General features: G+C 41.7%; 5 protein-coding genes and 1 long non-coding RNA gene across 10 annotated transcripts; 3 read left to right on the top strand and 3 right to left on the bottom strand.

Moving 5' to 3' along the window:
• Window positions 1-23: 23 nt before the first annotated feature.
• On the bottom strand, window positions 24-6,674 carry LOC122616186 (uncharacterized oxidoreductase YjmC). The gene is made up of 3 exons (XM_043791542.1): window positions 6,440-6,674; window positions 1,509-2,458; window positions 24-699 (listed from the first exon to the last, which is right to left on the bottom strand). The coding sequence occupies exons 1-3, from the start codon at window positions 6,672-6,674 to the stop codon at window positions 541-543; spliced, it is 1,344 nt and encodes a 447-aa protein (XP_043647477.1). The 3' UTR covers window positions 24-540.
• On the bottom strand, window positions 5,364-6,433 carry LOC122616191. Its single transcript, XR_006325897.1, has 2 exons — window positions 5,993-6,433; window positions 5,364-5,935 (listed from the first exon to the last, which is right to left on the bottom strand). It is a non-coding gene; the product is annotated as an uncharacterized LOC122616191 (long non-coding RNA).
• Window positions 6,675-6,864: 190 nt separating the features above from the next.
• On the top strand, window positions 6,865-11,658 carry LOC122616188 (ADP-ribose glycohydrolase OARD1). 2 transcript variants are annotated; one of them, XM_043791543.1, is made up of 6 exons: window positions 6,865-6,992; window positions 9,302-9,406; window positions 9,484-9,820; window positions 10,506-10,664; window positions 10,727-11,029; window positions 11,174-11,658. In XM_043791543.1, the coding sequence occupies exons 3-6, from the start codon at window positions 9,521-9,523 to the stop codon at window positions 11,441-11,443; spliced, it is 1,032 nt and encodes a 343-aa protein (XP_043647478.1). In that variant the 5' UTR covers window positions 6,865-6,992; window positions 9,302-9,406; window positions 9,484-9,520; the 3' UTR covers window positions 11,444-11,658. The 2 variants fall into 2 exon arrangements, with proteins under 2 accessions (XP_043647478.1, XP_043647479.1); XM_043791544.1 differs by lacking the exons at window positions 6,865-6,992; window positions 10,506-10,664; window positions 10,727-11,029 and adding an exon at window positions 8,431-8,448.
• LOC122616189 (ADP-ribose glycohydrolase OARD1) lies at window positions 6,871-12,522 on the top strand. Of its 2 annotated transcripts, XM_043791546.1 has the most exons (3): window positions 6,871-6,992; window positions 11,823-12,166; window positions 12,283-12,522. In XM_043791546.1, exons 2-3 carry the CDS (start codon window positions 11,861-11,863, stop codon window positions 12,436-12,438), a joined length of 462 nt encoding a protein of 153 aa, XP_043647481.1. In that variant the 5' UTR covers window positions 6,871-6,992; window positions 11,823-11,860; the 3' UTR covers window positions 12,439-12,522. The 2 variants fall into 2 exon arrangements, with proteins under 2 accessions (XP_043647481.1, XP_043647480.1); XM_043791545.1 differs by lacking the exon at window positions 6,871-6,992 and having other exon boundaries at window positions 11,748-12,166.
• LOC122616190 (ADP-ribose glycohydrolase OARD1) lies at window positions 12,467-13,091 on the bottom strand. Its single transcript, XM_043791548.1, has 3 exons — window positions 12,951-13,091; window positions 12,672-12,846; window positions 12,467-12,616 (listed from the first exon to the last, which is right to left on the bottom strand). The coding sequence occupies exons 1-3, from the start codon at window positions 13,076-13,078 to the stop codon at window positions 12,467-12,469; spliced, it is 453 nt and encodes a 150-aa protein (XP_043647483.1). The 5' UTR covers window positions 13,079-13,091.
• LOC122616185 (E3 ubiquitin-protein ligase parkin) lies at window positions 13,059-15,172 on the top strand. 3 transcript variants are annotated; one of them, XM_043791539.1, is made up of 7 exons: window positions 13,059-13,192; window positions 13,246-13,525; window positions 13,585-13,777; window positions 13,839-14,184; window positions 14,298-14,742; window positions 14,802-14,898; window positions 14,964-15,172. In XM_043791539.1, the coding sequence occupies exons 2-7, from the start codon at window positions 13,268-13,270 to the stop codon at window positions 15,071-15,073; spliced, it is 1,449 nt and encodes a 482-aa protein (XP_043647474.1). In that variant the 5' UTR covers window positions 13,059-13,192; window positions 13,246-13,267; the 3' UTR covers window positions 15,074-15,172. The 3 variants fall into 3 exon arrangements, with proteins under 3 accessions (XP_043647474.1, XP_043647475.1, XP_043647476.1); XM_043791540.1 differs by having other exon boundaries at window positions 13,065-13,192; window positions 13,258-13,525; XM_043791541.1 differs by having other exon boundaries at window positions 13,065-13,192; window positions 13,243-13,525.
• Window positions 15,173-15,321: the final 149 nt, after the last annotated feature.

Raw genomic sequence — 15,321 nt, 5'->3', positions numbered from 1 at the left:
CAATATAAACAATACGAAACAAATTTTTGTTGGTCAGAGTAGTTTTAATAGTTCCAAAATTGCTGAACACAGCATGGGTATCTCAAAGTGACAGAAGCAATATGTATATTTTACAACAGTTTTTGTTTTAAACAACAATTAAGAGGTCCTTTTACTTATGTATATTAAATGTGCAAACTGCAAGTCTTTACTCTAGTAAATATTACTAATTCAACAAAAGAATATCGAAACTCATGATTTTAGTTAATTCGATTTTTAGCCCTTCAGATTTAAACGTTTTCTTAAGCCTGCGTATTTATAACTAAAAAAAGAGCAACGACAGTCTTTTAGAGAACTACGAATATGTTTTAAGTGCAACAAGAAGATATGTAACAAGCATTAAATCAGCACCAGTGCAAATCGAACTGTTGAAAATATCAATATTTCTCTCAGTGTAAAGTAACATAGTGCTTTGGTCCGTCAAAATGCAGAAGCGTCTACAACATATGGCTATGGGTATGCTCGGCTCCCTAATATAAGTCCACCAATTCCACCACTAGCTTAAACAAAGCTCAGGGGCTTGATCTTCAGTTTTTCTGCCAGATTGGCGCACGTCTTTAACTGATTCTCCAGATACTGGATGCCGCCGGCGGCATCGACATCGGCCATTCCATTCTTCTCCTTGTCTCCAGCCAGCAAAACGGGCTTGCTGGGATCGGTCTATAAATTGAAATGTTTAAATTAGTAATAAATATACAAATTGGTGCAAACTTATAAATACAGTACGAAAACAAAAAAATTTATTGATATTCATATTCTAGAAATTATAATTTTTGGTTCGCAATTCGTTCATTCTCAATGCATTTAAAGAGGTTCATATTATGGTGACGGAAGTGCTGGTACCTATTTTCTACACATATACACATACATATACATATATACAATGTATATTTGATAAGATTATCAAGTGCTTTTTTCCCGGGAAATGGACAATTTTACTCATATTTCAACCTCTTTTATATTAACTTAAGTAACAGTTGGAAATCATACATTTCTTGAATTATCTGAATTACCTTCAGTATGGGTATTGTGCCCGTTACTCTTAGATTAAAGGGGTATACTAAATTCGTTGAACTGTATGTAACAGTTAGAACCAAGCGTTTTCGACCCTACAAAGTATTCTTGATCAGTATTCTCGATCACTAGCCGAGTCTTCTGTCTGTTCGTATGAATGCTTGGATCCCGGGAATTATAAAGCTTTCGGATTATTTCAAGGATTGCCATTCGCACGGCCTCGCTGTTGAAAAATGTTTTAGTTTTTTCACATTATTTTGGCCACGCGAACTCTAACGCCCACGAGCCAAGGAAAACTGTAACGCCCACACTTTTGGAAAATGCCTTGGAATTTTCTCGCTATGCTAAAAAGATTTTCAACTTTCTACTTCGCACTTCCAGTTGAGTTGAGTAACGGATATCTGATAGTCGAGGAACTCAACTATATACTTCTATTTGATTGGGCATATTCTTACCGGGGTAGCGCCCCGCAGGCGGGAGTTGAAATCGGTCATGCGTTCCTCGAAGTTCGGTGCAAAGCAGTTGGGATCCACGGCGATGAATACCTGGCCGAGATCAGCTGCAGAATCGGCGCCAGCATGTGTCCACTTCCTCACCTGAGTGGAGTAGTTAGCTCCAGCCATGACGCCCGACAGAATGTCTACCATGGCACCAAGGCCATAACCCTTGTAGCCGGAGGTCAGCTCAGATCCTCCCAAGGGCATCAGGCACCCAGTGCTGAAACCCAGTTCGGCATCGTTGGTCACTGCACCACTGGGATCCTGGGCCCATCCGTCGGGCAGAGGAGCTCCCTTCCTGCGCTGGATCTCGATCTTCCCCACGGCCACAGCGGTGGTGGCCATGTCCAGCAGGAACTTATCGCCGTTGGTGGCGTTAGCACCCAGGGACAAGGGATTGGTGCCCAGAGCAGCCTCCTTGGCGCGTGTAGGCGCCATCAGCGGCGAGGTATTGGTCATGGACATGCCCACCAAGCCCTGATCCATGGCCCTGATGGCATACCAACCAGCCATGCCATAGTGGTTCGATCCCTTGGCACAAACCCAGCCCACTCCCACCGTCTTGGCCTTCTTGATAGCCAGATCCATGCAATAGTTGCCCACCACGGCGCCAAGTCCATTCAGTCCATCCACCCAGGCGGTGGCCGGGGTTTCCTTCAGGATCTTAGGCACAGCCGCTCCGTCCGTGGAGTTGATGGCCAGATCGTTGATGTACATCTCAAGGCGGTTCATTCCATGGCTGAAGTGTCCCCGATGGTCCGCGGCCACCAGGAGATCCGCCTGGGCTTCGGCATGCGTCTGGGGCACCTTCACCGCCTTGAAGCAATCGATCATGAAACGACGCGACTCGGCAACGGCCACCAATTTCGGAGCAGCAGAGGACATGGTGCGGTGTGTGATGAGAAAGCCTACAAAAGGGTTGGGTTCACTTTAGAATTTGGAACTGTACCGGTTTCAAAGAGCGGAACGTGTGCTTTCGGATACGCGGCGTATGAGCGACTGGAGGCGAACGGAAAGCGTTCAAAATGCTCTGAGGCGACCGAAGCGGACTTCTAATTGTTCTGGCAATCTCTCACCCATACTGAAACCACTAGACGGTGGCAAACAACCCATGGAGAGGCTCCATACATACATATATGACATATCTGCTATTGTTTATTTATTTTTTTTGCAAACCCAAAATTCTCGGGGCGAATATGCTTATCAGCATTATGTTTGGTCAGGTTTCTACTGGGTTTTTCAGCCTTATATAGAAGGTACATATGTATGTAGTGGAATCGCCATCTCTCAAAAAAGTCTAGCGCGTGTAACGTGTTTATATTTTTATTTTTCCTATTTCTTTCGGTGCCGTCTCTGCTTTTTTTCTATTATAGGGGGCTCGCGGTCTATATACACACATTATTTATTCACTAGCTTATTTATTATTTGTGTGTGCGTATTTCAAGTTATTTGTGCTTGGCTGTGTGGGTTGAGTATCTGTGTGTGCCTGGTAATGACCTTGAACTTGTGGAAATTATCTCTGTACGTAGAAATTGAAGTGGAAATGAATGGCAAGTGATCAAGCTGGAAGCGAAGTGACGGTCTAGGGCATTTCAATTTCAGTTCATTTACTTGGTGGGTGGTTACGAAAAGGGGGAGTGTTAGGGAGGGGTTGGGTGTATTTCTATTTAATCCACATACTTTTGTTGACCTTACACAATGAAAGTGAGAGTGACAGATGGGCACTTGGCACACATACAAACTCGCAGCTAAGGCCCCAATTAAGTTGATGGGTTACGAGCTTTATCTTATCAAAACCCAGTCACACCACTCAGAAAAAATTAAATGGGCAACAAAATAATGATGCAGTATGGAAAAGAACTTAAATACTTAGGTACAACATACGTAGGTATTAGGTACAGATACATATTACTTTAGCCATTAGGTGTTGTACTGCATTGGTTTTTAACCATTCAAGTCTGATGAGATTGGAAACGAAAACATTAAAACGATAACAATGACCAATTTTATATTACTAAACATTTATGTTGCTTAAACCTGACATCAATAGCATTCTAGAGTATAACTTTGTTTCCCAAGCAAACCTGACTCATTTTCGCTTCAAATGGATCAAGCACGACTTGGTTAACTTTTTCAATAATGCAAAAATAGCCAACACCCCATCTGCTAATTATTTAATATTATACCAGTTATAATAGGATTTCTGGCCTGATCAGGGGCCATTTATCATATCAGGTTTAGCCTATAGCCCAACGTACATTTGTAGAGCTTTGGGGAACAGGCCCTTATCAATCTGGGGTAAACAAGTACATTAGGTAATAATAAAGAGCAACAAGTGTTCGATTTGGTTAAACAAGTGTTATGACCGATTCGGTGCGCTATCACCTTCTTTGAGTAATAGCAGAAAAATGATCGATCCGCTCTTTTGGAGCGGGTGTTATGTTGATAAAAGGGCAATTGAAGTGAAACCAGTTGTTAAAGTGTGCTTCACTTTCTGCAATAAAAAGGAGGAATGAGTTCTTAATAAGCTTTCAATGAGGCTATTAAATTGTGATTAGTAATAAATGCAAGGCAGACTAGGACCACTCGATTTTATTTATTGTTTTTATCGTAAATTAAAGGCCAGTCCCCCATTTCATTATAAAATACCCACTTGTCTGCCTGCCCATATTATTTCTGGGGCTTTGCTGAGTTGACAAAAGAGAAGCATTTGTTTTAATTATAAAGATACATACATATAGAAATTCGTTACCGAGGCGTGTGGGAGTCAATTTGAGAAAATGTTTGCAAAAACCGGCTGAAATATGAACGAGAACCACAAAAAACACCAAACACACGTTGTCATGAGCTTAAACATAAACGTATTTAAGAATAATTTCAGGAGTGAATATTCAGCTGAAACTAATAAACTTATTGTCGAAAGATAGACTCTTTTTATTTTTTTTCTGTGCCCTAATAATGGCAACTACCATTTAGTCAGACATATTTATAATGATTTTCAAAGTATTCGTTTATTTTAAAATTAAATTAAATTATGTACAGCTGCAGTCAAAATAATAGTAGTGCTCACAGAGGTTTTCAAACAATCTAAAAAAACACCTTTCAAAACGTGTTCAGAAAATTTTTTTTAATTTTCAATGAAAGTTAACTCATAGTAGGTGATAATAATGAAAATTGACTTTGAAAAATGCATAAGACTTTTCAGAAAGAAATGAAAATGTTAAAATGGACCTAAATTTGATCGGTCAAAATAATAGTAGTGCATTTTTTCAAACAGCATCACAGCCAAATAAAACATTTTAAGTTTAAATGATAAAAACTATGTAATAGCCCTATATTTAATGTTTATTTTAGTATTTTGTTGAATAGCCTTTGTTGGCTATAACAGACGCACAGCGCTTATGCCTGGAATCAACTAAATTCTGGCATCTTTGCACAGGAACAGAGTCCCATGACCTTTGTACAGCTTTCCAGAGTTTAAAGCTATTACTCGGTTTTATTTCTGAGATTGCTCTCTTAACGTCACACCACAAATTCTCACTTGGATTGAGATCGGGTGACTCTGCGGGCCACTGTATGACTTCGACTTGATGGGCTGCGAACCACTCTTTGGCGAGTTTACTTGTATATATTGGATCAATGTCCTGTTGAAAAGTCCAAACAAGTGGCATGTCCTCGAAGGCATATAGGAGCATCATCTCGTTTAAAATTTTTACATATAAATAACGATCCATGATGTATTTTACCCAATACACTGGCCCAACTCCATAATACGAAAAACTCGCCCAAATCATAATCGCTGAACCTCCGTGCTTAACCGTTTTTAATGTATATTTCGGGAAAAAGTCAGATAAGGGTGGTCGTCTAACAAACTCCCGAGAGCCATGGCCTCCAAACAAAACTATCTTGGACTCATCCGACCACAAAATATTCCTCCACTTCTCCAAAGGCCAATTCAAGTGCTTTCTTGCAAACTTCAAACGGAATGTTGCATAACTTGCTGCATGTTTTTTTGTTAGTAACGGCACTTTTCGTGGACTTCTTGAAATGAGGTTTTCATCTCCGAGACATCTTATTGTTTCCAAACTAAAATTAATTTTACAAGATTTTTTTTAGGGCTGCAGTGGACTCAAAAGGATTGCTTCTTGCCTGTCTTGTTAAGCGATCTACTGACCTTTTGGTCAATAACTTGAACCGACCACGAGTTTCATTTGTTGGTTCATATTTAATTGCATTTCTAATCATTGTAGAAGAGCATCCGATAATATTTTGCACCCTGACATAAGTCTTTCCAGAAAAAATCAGTTTTTTAATGAGTTACCGCCTCTCGGCATTACAGTGTTTGCCACGCCCCATATATTCTGTACCTAATTTCAAAGAAGAGTCTAAAAATGATAGAAACTGTTAAAAAACACGCAAGAGTATTGTAAAATACCACAAACCTGGCTAAAAAGCGATTAAATTTAATTATTCTTGTCAATTTAGCTGGCACTACTATTATTTTGACTGGGTCAAACAAGTGCATCCTTGCAATTAAAGCCGAAAAAGAATGTAAAACGAAGAGAGAACCGAAAATAACTTTACGTTCTTAGAGAGCAAAGAATTAACGTCACTTGTGTGAAAAAATTATTTGAATATGTGAAGGCATAGAGGAAATAATGAGAAATAACGTGTTGCTTCACCGGCACTACTATTATTTTGACCGCAACTGTATAATTGTTAAGATTTAGAATTTAAAATATCCTTATATAATCGTTTTCCTTTAATCTACTACGATTCTTCTTAGTTTTCTTTCGTTTATTTTAAATGATTCCGATGCAAGAATCTGCTCCGCGTCATAAATTACCGAGTGCACGCGCTATTTGCATAAATGGAGCTTTTGAACTTACCGCCAACATTAGCATGCCCATTTGGCGCTGCAGCAGCTGATGTTGCTGTTGTTTTGCTGGCCGAAAGTGCAGCAGCATGTCGCCCACTTACGTGCAACTGCAATTGACGGCTTTGAATCTGTGGCAGAAACCGCCGATTCGTAACGCGAGCGTGGGCATCGCAGCTGACTGCCGTAACTGATCGTCGTAGCAATGTCAACGCAGTCATGTCGGCAAATAAGGTAACGTAACCCATAAAAAGCTAACCACAACAGAATAGATGAGAAAGAGAGGGAAATACAGAGAGAATCTGCGACTGCAAGTATACGTATACGTATTTATTACGTAGCGTAACGGACGGAGAGAGAGAGAGAGAGACAGAGGAGTAAGAGTCCCAATCAGAATCAGCTGAGCTGTGCTTGCTTATTTCGCTTGCACTTTTTTAGTTATTCTCTAATTCTCAAGTGACTCACAACGCGTCTCGTGTTTTCTCGGGGAGATTTACTCGCGCGCAGTTTAATTGCCCAGAGGAGAACAAAATTGGCGGGTCGTCAACTAACAAATTCACTTCTACGTAAAGTATTAAAAGCAACTAACAAACAAACACGCAATTTACGTAATAAGCACAACAAACAAAGCAACAACAACAACAGCAGCAAATAGCGCCACTTTTGTGTTATGAAGCTATATTATAGCTCTCCGGATCGGTCGTCTTTATCGTTCGAGGCGACAAGCTGAACTGCCGTGAACTGGCATCGTTCGCAGCTATCGCTTTTCCTCACAAGGTGCCCTCCCATCGGGAGGAAAAGCGAAGTCGGAATTTCAATGAAACAATTCGTTCAAAGCTGCCGCGGGACATGCGTACAAACGTTATAAATGAAAAGTGTTATTTTGAACTGGAAAATTCTATCAAAATAAGTACTTAAAAATCACTGCGTTTACAAAGAAATTTAGGAAATTACAAGCATGAGCATTACAAGCATTATTTTCGCGAAAAGCTGCAAAATAATTGGTGGCAATCTAAGATGACGTAGTAGCGATTAGCCGAGACATCCACCCACGCATCTTGGCGCCTAGTCATTCCAATTGAGACATAATCTTCTTTAGCATTAAACAGAATGTACTCTATGATATAGACATATGACAATATAAATATTTTTTTTGTATAGTTTTCTTTATAATCTACGTTATGAAAATATTAATATTGCAAATATAACGCCTTTTAAAAGCCCAGACGCGTACTTTGGTCTACAAATTTGTCAGAGTTTATAAACCTTTATAAAATGAGTTCCTAGTGGCCTCTTTTTTTAAATATTTAAATATTTGTTGTAGAATGTAAATGTAAAGCTACATTTTCGTGCTATTTATAATAAATGCTCAAATGCGCCTCTCAATTTGTTGGTAATAATTTGTTCTTTATTAACTAGTAAAGCAAATATTTTCATCTCCACGCGAGTAAGCAAACGCCCAAAATGTAAAGTTTTCACACTAAATCGAAAAGCTGCTGCTGTCGCTCTGCTGCCTCTTGTGTTTGTTTTGATTGTTTTAGAATACAACTTGTCACTTAATATGGTTACTTGTTTGGTGTTTGTGTGTATGGTGGTGTGTCGGTATATTTTATTTCACCTGCCATTTAATTAACGAATAATGTAAGTCATATTTATATTTATACTTGCAATGTAGTCGGTATACGATCCCTATTTAGCGCATGGGCGCCGATTACCTTTGACAGCGGCCCACGCTCAGGTACAGATTCAAACACAGGTGCTCCGATCAGTAACGATCCGTCGCCATTAATCTAAAAAACGCTATCAAAAGCCTGCACAAGTTCTTAATTGGCTGTTACAGCGGCTTTGACGATTTTGGGCGATGCCAAGTCAACATGTCGCCGAAACAAACAAAGCAGTATCAACATCAACTCACACTTGCTAGCACATGTATGTCATCATCAGCGCCACCAATCATCAACACTATCGTTGTTATGATTCAGTGGATTGTCATGCCTGCTAGTGGACTTTTTTAACCACAAAGTTAAGTCAAATCTAATAACAAGTGACCAATATAAAATTTCAGTGCATTTTCTGTGTTTTGGCTAATTGAACTGGTGTTTTATATAATATAACTCATAATGATTAAATCAAAGAAGATCTTTTAAAAAAAGTTTTTTAAACCATGCTTCTCTTTTATAAAGTTATTAACAAATGGAGTTTTAGTGTTTGTTATATTCTGTAATTTTAGCTTAAAACAGCATTCTGGTATTTAGTCCAAAATGATATTATACTTTAAAAGTAAACTTTCAAATAAAACTTTTTATTAACGTCGACAAAGTATGCAGTGAATTCAATAATTTTCGACCATATTTTGGTATTTCTAGTTCTGAAAACATGATCCCATTTGAAAAACCCAATCGATCTAAGCGTGGCAAACAAAAGAAAAATTAATTTTTCTAACAAAGCAATAAACACAATAATATAATAATCATATATACATATAAAATAATAACTTGTTCCACTTGAAGTCACTGAGTATTAAGTGGAAAATTATGTGTTTTTTCACTGTGTAATCATTAATTTTTGAACCCTCTGCGGCGGCGCCTCTGGGCGAAATGTTGTCACTGAGGCTCGAAGATTCTCGCTGGGCTTTCGCCCGGCACGTCGCTTCACCCATAACCATAACCATACCCGTGCCCACATCCACATCGAGCTCCGACGGCGCATTCCGCTGCAGACCGCCGGCCGAGGCAGTCGATTCATTAGTAATCTACTACGGCATTGTGAATCGGGAGTGGAAAATCGGCGAATCGCCAAAATAAACAAGCTACCAACTAGCCGCTTACTGTTCAGAATCCGTTAATAGCTTTGTTTCCATTCTGGTTTTGTGCAGGTTTCTGTGCAGAACCGAAACACAGAGTCAAAACCATTCCGAAGCCGAAAAAGTTTTTATCGCGAGTTTCGACCTCGACGTGAAAGTTTCCAGCGCTGCGTGCACGTAAGTACGAACATAATTTTTGGCATTGAGAGCTTCTGTTTCGGCTGGCAATCAGATTAATTTCCGCCTAATTGCAGTTGGATATATAATACCGAATACAGAGTGTAGAGTGATATGGCGAATGTGAAGATAGTGGAGTCCAAGCTGGACATATTCCACGCACCGCAGACCCATTCCTTGGCCCATGCCGTGGAATCATCCTTTACGGCGGAACGGGGAACTCTCGCCTGGCAGTTTGCCCTGATCTACGGGGATGTGGATGAACTACGGCAAAGAAGGGTTTCCAGAGGCAACTGTGCCGTTCTGGAGCACAATTCCCGATTCGTATACTATCTGGTGACCAAGTCGAGTCTCTACGAGGCCAGCACTTATGACGATGTCCAGGCAGCTTTGATCTGCATGCGGGAACATATGGTGAGTGCTCTTGGAGTGCCGTCTTGGTGGTGGAGTGGGGGTTTCCCGGGCAAACAAGTGACATTTCCTCCAAAGAGTAAATAACATTCGACGCTGGGAAACGGGTTTCTTTGGCGCTGCCCTCGTCAATTTACAGTTAATTCATTTGTACATTGAGATACAGTGAGTATCTCAAACTCCCCTCAATCTTTCCTTTTGTCAACCAAATTTTAGTCAGAAAACAATTTCGAGAAATATGCATGCAGTTAATTTATTTGGACTTTATTTGGGACACAGAAGCTATCGGGAAAATGGTCTTCTCATCTTAACGGCCATTTTCCTTTGACAAATATTATCTTTGGGTTTGATGGTAATTGAGCATGGAGAAAGTAGTCAGTTTCTTAAGATTTGTATAAAAGATTTATACCAGAGTTTTTATACCTGTTACTTGTAGAGTAATAGGTTATACTAGATTCCTTAAAAAGTTTGTTATGTTTCCGACCCTTTTATATATACATATATATTCTTGATCAGGATCACCAGGAGAGTAAATTTGGCTATGTCCGTCTGTCCGTCAAATAGAAATATATGTAAAGCCCTCAGAACAGAATAGTACTAAAACACTTATAAGATGAAGCCTCCGTCACCAAGTCCAAGCTTTTGACAAATTGTGTATAGGATAATTCTCACTGTACTGTCTTTGCAGCGCAACCACGAGATCACCAAAGTGGCCATGCCCCGAATCTGCTGCGGCAACGATGGCCTCGACTGGAAACAAGTGAAGCGTCTGGTGCAGCAGACCTTCTACCAGAGCGAGTATCCCATCGAGATACTCATCTGTGAGCACGAAGACATGTCCAAGGAGGTGAGCCATCCAACATAGTTTATAAGCAAAGAACAATGGTTTAATACTCAGATTATCCACAGCTGGCTGCTCCCAAGTGTCAGATTACGGAGGCCAGGGGGAACCTGTTCAGTGCGCCAGAGAACTACGCCTTGGTGCACTCCGTCAGTGCGGATTTCGCGATGTGCGCGGGCATAAATCTGCAATTCCGCTGCAAATTCGGCCAAGTGGATGAACTGAAGCGTCAACACAAGCACACCGGGAATGTGGCAGTCCTGGAGCAGGATGGTCGATATATCTACAACCTGGTGACCAAGGAGCGCAGCCATGAAAAGTGCACTTACACAGCTCTCTACTACGCGTTGCTGGCCATGCGGGAACATATGGTGAGGAATTGTATTTTTAAGAACTAACATACCAAATCAGCATTACTAAAATAAAGAGAAAAGGTAAACATCATTATCAAGATCATCAAAATGTATTGGAGCTGGTTACCTGATATTAAATACCATCTCACTTTCCTCTTACAGCGCGAGCACGGAGTGACCAAGTTGGCCATTCCCAGACTTGGATGCGGCATCGACCGTTTAGATTGGCTGCGTGTGCGGAGTCTGCTGGATCTGGTTTTCGCCGAGGACAGCGTGGACATCATTGCCTTCTTCTACACTCCGCCACAAATGGTTAAGGACACGTTGAACGTGGTTTGTCCCACCTGCCGGCACATGAAGACCATCCATTTGCCGTCGAGATCCGTCAGCGGATCAAGGAATTCGCTTCATCGCGAAAAGACTCCCTTTTAACGGAACGGAAAACTATATATAACCAACTATGTTTGACACTCGAAATGGTTTTGCTTGGGACTTGTGGCACCGAATGCACCAAATACTTATATAGTTAATAAGAACGTTAAACCTAAGAGCTTTTTATAGCACACAAAGTTTATATACTTGGGTATTTATACTGTATTTAATGTATTAATAAATAAAAAAAACGGCCTCCAGAGGAGATTAACCAACTATTGAAGTTTTAAAACATACGTACCTTTTATGATTCTTGGTTTCAGAACGATGTCTAGAGATATCGTGAGATTTAAAATTGATCTAGTAGCTGCCTTTTACCCAAAAAACGACAGATCTAAATACATTTATTAACCCAATATGTACTCTCCCAAACTTCTAGAACTACGTGGCGCATTTCGACGGGCTTTTGTGGTCGGAATGTCATCCAAACCCCAGTACACCTTAAGTGAGGTGGATGGAGATCTGTTCTCCGCCCCCAAGAACTATTCCTTGGCGCACTGTGTGGGTGCCGATCTTGCGATGGGTGCTGGGATTGCCGTGCAGTTCAAGAAAGTCTTCGGAAGGTTGGACGAACTGCAATCCCAACAAGTGGGAAGTGGAGATGTGGCGGTGCTGAAGGATGACCAGCGGTACATTTACTACCTGGTGACCAAGCCTCAGAGCTGGGGAAAGCCCACTTACGAATCGGTACAAGCATCTTTGGAGCAAATGCGAGAGCATATGGTAAATACATGCTAAATACATCTCTTTTTGAATGGGATTTATCCCTCCTTTTTTTATATATATGAATCTTAGCAAGTAATATTAAAAAGAACTACATTTTTTCGTTCATACATTAGCGCAAAAACAACGTAGATAAGCTTGCCATCCCGAAAATTGGCTGTGGAATTGATGGATTGGAATGGGAAAAGGTCAGCGGAGTCCTCGAATACGTCTTTGGCCAAGAACCGCTGGAGATTGTTGTCTACAATTTTGTGCCGCCACAGGGAAAATAATGGAATTATTCTGTTTCATGTGTGCTGTTTAGTTTTTAGCAACATAATTATAAACGACCAGTTCCACAGCGTCCCCTTGAAAAACCTGGCAAATAATTTCCTTAACTTTGGGCCACTTTAGGCCATCCAAACCGCATCCAATGCGGGGCATGGCTAGCTTGGGTACTTGGTGGGAGATCTGCAAATAGTGGGGTATACTTAACTTTATAGCGATGATAGGAAAACCCACATACCATGTGCTTTCGCATCGCGATCAAGGAACTCTGGAGAAGTTCGTAGGTGGGCTTTCCCCAGCTGGATTTCTTGGTGATCAGATAGTAAATATAACGCTGCTGGTCCTGAAGGATGGCCACGCCGCCTGGCTGAACATTTTGCCTCTGCAAATTCAACAACTGTCCAAATTTATTGCTGAAAAATAAAAAAATATACATCTTAATTGCTTATTAATTCATGAAATCACAGTTAATGTTTTAGAAACAAATGTTTATCAAAAACACTAAACCATTACCTACCGAAACTTTACAGCTATTCCTCTTCCCATTCGCAAATCGGCAGCAACGCAGTGGCACATTGAATAATCACTTTGGCAGATAAATAGGTCGCCATTGATTTCTCTGTAAGTTAATCCTGACATTTCCATTCAACTCTTATATTTATATTTTCCGACTTTTTCACAAAACTTTTTTTTCAATTGTGCGCTTTCTGCGTGTCCGCGCTTTCCTGCGAATGGCTGCCACCTGGTGTTTGGCAGCGCGTAAGTAAACCACGATTTACAACACTGAACTATACACACTGCTCTAAAAGTAGACCTCCGACCAGCTGATAACAAATGAGTTTTATTTTTAAATTTATTGCCACTTTTGTACGCAAAATGCTGGAGCTTTTGCAATTTGGAGGAAAAACGCTAACCCACACGCTGAGTATTTATGTAAAAACGAACACGGGCAAAACGCTGACCGTTAATCTAGAGCCCCAGTGGGATATTAAGAACGTTAAGGAACTTGTGGCCCCACAATTGGGACTTCAGCCGGATGATCTAAAGATCATATTTGCCGGTAAGGAACTAAGTGATGCCACAACTATAGAGGTAAGAAGTTTCGTGGACGTATCTCCTACATGAAGTTAACTTTTGCGAACTTTTAGTAGCAATGTGATTTGGGTCAGCAAAGCATTCTGCATGCCATTCGTTTGCGACCGCCCGTACAGCGCCAAAAAATCCAGTCGGCCACTTTGGAGGAGGAGGAACCTTCGCTGAGTGAAGAAGCCTCCAAGCCGCTAAATGAAACTCTGTTGGACTTGCAGCTTGAAAGCGAGGAGCGTTTAAATATAACCGATGAAGGTAGGCCACAAGTTGTTTTTTCTAATCTAAACTCCTTGTTATCCCCACGTATTCTTTCTAGAACGAGTCCGTGCCAAAGCGCATTTCTTTGTGCATTGTAGCCAATGCGATAAGCTGTGTAACGGAAAACTTCGTGTGCGCTGCGCTCTATGCAAAGGAGGGGCATTTACTGTCCATCGTGATCCTGAGTGTTGGGATGATGTCTTGAAGTCGCGTAGAATTCCTGGTCATTGTGAAAGTCTGGAGGTGGCCTGCGTGGACAACGAGGCTGGCGATCCACCATTCGCCGAGTTCTTCTTCAAGTGTGCGGAGCATGTTTCCGGCGGGGAGAAGGACTTTGCAGCTCCCTTAAACCTTATCAAAAATAACATCAAGGATGTCCCTTGCCTGGCCTGCACAGATGTGAGGTATTTATGCAATAAGCAATATAGAATCTCTGCAAGGAAGAATAATTCCTTTGAAATGCACATTTATAATTTATAAAATATATTCTGATATAATCAGCCTTTCACGTCCGCAGTGATACCGTTTTGGTTTTCCCATGCGCATCGCAGCACGTCACCTGCATCGACTGCTTCCGCCATTATTGCCGTTCCCGGTTGGGAGAGCGTCAGTTTATGCCGCATCCGGACTTCGGCTACACCTTGCCCTGTCCCGCAGGCTGCGAGCACTCGTTCATCGAGGAGATCCATCACTTCAAGCTGCTGACACGCGAGGAGTACGAACGCTACCAGAGATTCGCCACCGAGGAGTATGTCCTACAGGCAGGTGGAGTACTCTGTCCCCAGCCAGGCTGCGGCATGGGACTCTTGGTAGAGCCCGATTGTCGCAAGGTGACCTGCCAGAACGGCTGTGGTTACGTGTTCTGCCGCAATTGCCTGCAGGGATACCATATCGGGGAGTGTCTGCCCGAGGGGACAGCCGCTAGTGCCCAAAACTCTTGCGAGTACACCGTGGACCCCAATGTGAGTTGATTCTTATGCGGCTTAGTGATTCCCGCTTGAATAATTATGTGATTTTTTAGCGAGCTGCCGAGGCGCGATGGGAGGAGGCCAGCAATGTCACCATCAAAGTCAGCACCAAACCCTGTCCAAAATGCCGAACCCCTACGGAGCGAGATGGTGAGTTGCATAAGAATCGAAGATAACCGAAGCGCACTTTATAACATTTTCATACCCTTTACCAGGCGGCTGTATGCACATGGTCTGCACACGCGCTGGCTGCGGATTCGAGTGGTGCTGGGTCTGTCAGACTGAGTGGACACGCGACTGCATGGGTGCCCACTGGTTCGGCTAGTCCTTCGTCATCGTCGTATGTCGGCCCGACGGGCTTCTTTTGTTGGTTGACTACTTTTAAATTGTATACCATAGTAAAGACTGCTTAAGCAACACCCTGTTTGTCGTCTACGCAATCAATAGCAGAAACACCCCTGACAAGGTCCAACGCGGAGCACATCCTACCCCACTCTGTTCCTTCGTTGCGTGCGCACAAAACTTTGTTTACGTTTTTTCCAAGCTCGCCCACAAATATTTTGAGGGTTTTCC

This window comes from Drosophila teissieri, chromosome 3L (assembly GCF_016746235.2).
Source record: "Drosophila teissieri strain GT53w chromosome 3L, Prin_Dtei_1.1, whole genome shotgun sequence".
Taxonomy (NCBI): Eukaryota; Metazoa; Arthropoda; class Insecta; order Diptera; family Drosophilidae; genus Drosophila; species Drosophila teissieri.
The sequence above is the reverse complement of the archived record's forward strand: the minus strand, read 5'-3'. Positions and strand labels throughout refer to the sequence as shown.